General features: G+C 39.6%; 1 protein-coding gene across 1 annotated transcript; it reads right to left on the reverse strand.

The window, feature by feature from the left end:
- Positions 1-1,155: 1,155 nt before the first annotated feature.
- LOC141628697 (uncharacterized) lies at positions 1,156-2,435 on the reverse strand. The gene is made up of 2 exons (XM_074441803.1): positions 1,797-2,435; positions 1,156-1,716 (listed from the first exon to the last, which is right to left on the reverse strand). Exons 1-2 carry the CDS (start codon positions 2,433-2,435, stop codon positions 1,156-1,158), a joined length of 1,200 nt encoding a protein of 399 aa, XP_074297904.1.
- Between the last annotated feature and the right edge of the window lie 469 nt (positions 2,436-2,904).

Consider the following 2,904-nt stretch of genomic DNA (forward strand, 5'->3'; position numbering starts at 1 on the left):
ATCTTTCTTAATCTCTTTTATCATTCTAAAAACCCCTTTTGAGAAGAATAGAAGTTACGTAAGTGTGTTCCTCGCATTGTTAACAAATCCCCAAGGCTAGGCGTGTCGGATCATCTTGTTCTTTACGCCGTTGTGATCCTTGTGTCGAGGGTAAGCTTTTTATATAATTTTAATAATGTTTTGTTACAGTTGTCTGAAACCCTAATTGGGTAATTTGGGGGTTTTGGGGAGTATTGTTAATGTTAGATTGTGATTGTATGATTGTATGTTTAATAGGAAGTAATTTCATTGAAGGACGATGTTGATTAACTGATTGTGACGATCTTGTGATGGCTTGTTCCAGGTAGGGTTTCCCTACTCAGTATTATTTACATAATGTGTGGTGGTGGTTGTTGTGATTAAAGATTGATTTTACTTTTAAGTTGTTAGACAGTTGTTGTTTTCATACTGTTGATTGGTTTGTATCTGTCTGTGATCTTCGGGGCGCGTCCCTGGCTGAGTGGAGTCTTTTGCGGGAGTGGCTTCATGCCCTTGGTTCACCCTCTTTGGAACCCGCCACAGGAGGGGATGTGCACATTAAGGAAACTTGGGTTTATCGGTCGATGGAGATGAGTGGGGATTTGGTGGGTATGGCTGCGGACCCCTACTGGCGGCGTGGATTACTTGTTGCGATGGGTACTCTGGCAGGGCTATACACATTAGTGTGTAGTCAGTTGTGTGGAGATTGGAGATGGAGACTGGAGATTGGTTTGAGCTGTTTGTGTTCCTGTTTCATTGTGGCTATTGTTTTTGAATAATCAGTACTGACCCCGTTTAAATGTTTTAAAAACTATGGTGATTCATTCGGGGGTGGTGAGCAGTTATTGAGCAGGTATGAGACGATGCGCATGAGATAGCTGGGATGAGTCATCACATTGCGGTTTTAGAAGTCTTCCGCTGTGTCGAACATTTTGTAGTTGTATAGTAGTTGACAGTTTTGAGAACCTTGTATTTCCTTTTAACAGTTTTTGGAGTTTGGTTTGTATTACTTAAATTTTATCATCTTTTAAATACGTTTCGTCATTGTCTATTTGAGTATCATTGCCTCGGGTAACCGAGATGGTGACGTTCTCATACCTTAAGTGGTCCTGGTAAGGCAATTGGAGTATGGGGGTGTCACACCTCCTGAGACCGAGCATCCTCGCAGACTTTATTGAAAAGTTCCTCCATGACATCATTAGGGCTAGAATGACGATGACTAGATTTCGTGTAAGCTAACCTTGACCAGAAACCATGTATATCACTTGGATGAATTTTTCTACCTTCCGCGACCGCTGCATGTAACTTACAAGCACATAACAACTTATGAGTGGTCCATATTGTGTAACCACAATAATCCTCCAAGTAACAACCCAAATCAGTCCCACGATTATATTCCACTTGCATTGCTTCAATTGCGGTCCCCGAAACTCTTCCACCCAACATTGAAAATATATTCCCATAATACAAGTTACTGACAACTCTCTTGCTTATTGAATCTTCCAGAGTCTTTTTGATCATGATATGTTGCCCGTGCATCATAACATCAGCCCGTTTCCACAAGCTGTCAAGAGTAAGTAAAGCTGAACCTAACCACATCTTCAATTGAGCATGCGCCGACTCAACTCTAGACGTAGTTGTGTTACCAAAATGAAGAACCAAATTAGTAAAAGATTTACCAAACATATGGATTTTATGCTACCATGTCAACTCAAGAAAACTGATAAGTGCAGGATGACTACAATATTTCTTTTTCAGCTCATTCCACTCCAACTTACATTCATAAAACGTTTTAGCTTCAATAACTTTCTCCAAGCGCCATGTGCTACCGCTTTCCCAAAATTACCATTCTTTTCCAAGATTGTTGCTTTGGCCTCAACTGCATTGTAAATGTGAAATAGGCACAAAAAATGATAAGACGTGCGAAATACTTCGGGGAGTGCAGAAATTAGACCACGCTCATGATCAATGACAAAGACCGTTGGTTTCACATCTGGTCCCGACAATGACTCTAACCTTCTCAGAACCCAAATATAACCATCACTACTTTCCCTCTTAATTAATGCGTAACCTATTAAAAAACTTTTTACAACAGGTGTAACGCCTACACATTGAACCAATATAAGGTCGTACTTGTTCGTCTTGTATGTAGAGTCGATAAGAATAAAATCAGGCCACGCTTTTAACATCTCTACACCCTCAGGATGAGCAAACCAAACATGTGTAAGAACCTTTTCTTCCTCCTCCACCATGTATTCACTGAGATAATTAGATTCGTCCGCTAGATGTAACATATATTGCACACTATTCCTCCCGTCCCTATCCTTTGCACTCAACCGGGCATTCTCATTGTAAATTTGTTTCAAAATTGGAGCCGGCTGATCAGGAAATCTAAGAGTAAATGCATGTCTAACCATCCCAGGTTACACATGAGACTGTCGCTGTAGCTTAATAAATTCTTTATGTTCATCAGTTAACTTTGCTCTACGTGTATGACCTTCAAGATACTTTCCAAAATTATGATTATGAAATCCGCATTTAGGAACTACTTCTCACTCATCAACTCTTCTATTTATCACCCTTACTGCAAATGGACACTTAATCTCTTCATTTTTGACTTTCTTTGCGGTTTTTCAGGATCCTTCGCATTACTTTTGTAAGGTTTACTACGCTCACATGCAACAATTTTATACGGAGGACTTTTTTCCATGTGATACTTATATTTTATCAAGTGAAACCTTTTTTGGTAAAAATTTACCGGTTAGGTGTTAAGTCAATGGGTCAATGTGATCGACTAAGGCTATGAACGAACAAAGAAATTATGATACAAAACTAAGTAAAAGATAATGAGCGAAAGGTTGACACGAGGAGTTTTTGGTGAAGCGA

This window comes from Silene latifolia, chromosome Y (genome assembly GCF_048544455.1).
Source record: "Silene latifolia isolate original U9 population chromosome Y, ASM4854445v1, whole genome shotgun sequence".
In the NCBI taxonomy this organism is placed as follows: domain Eukaryota; kingdom Viridiplantae; phylum Streptophyta; class Magnoliopsida; order Caryophyllales; family Caryophyllaceae; genus Silene; species Silene latifolia.

What these genes read in the sequence shown, in the direction of transcription:
- LOC141628697 (XM_074441803.1), bottom strand. Translation starts at nt 2,435, where the DNA reads ATGGTTAGACATGCATTTACTCTTAGATTTCCTGATCAGCCGGCTCCA. An exon ending in AGCTAAAACGTTTTATGAAT is followed by an intron (nt 1,717 to 1,796) that starts GTAAGTTGGAGT and finishes TTGACATGGTAG; the next exon opens with CATAAAATCCATATGTTTGG.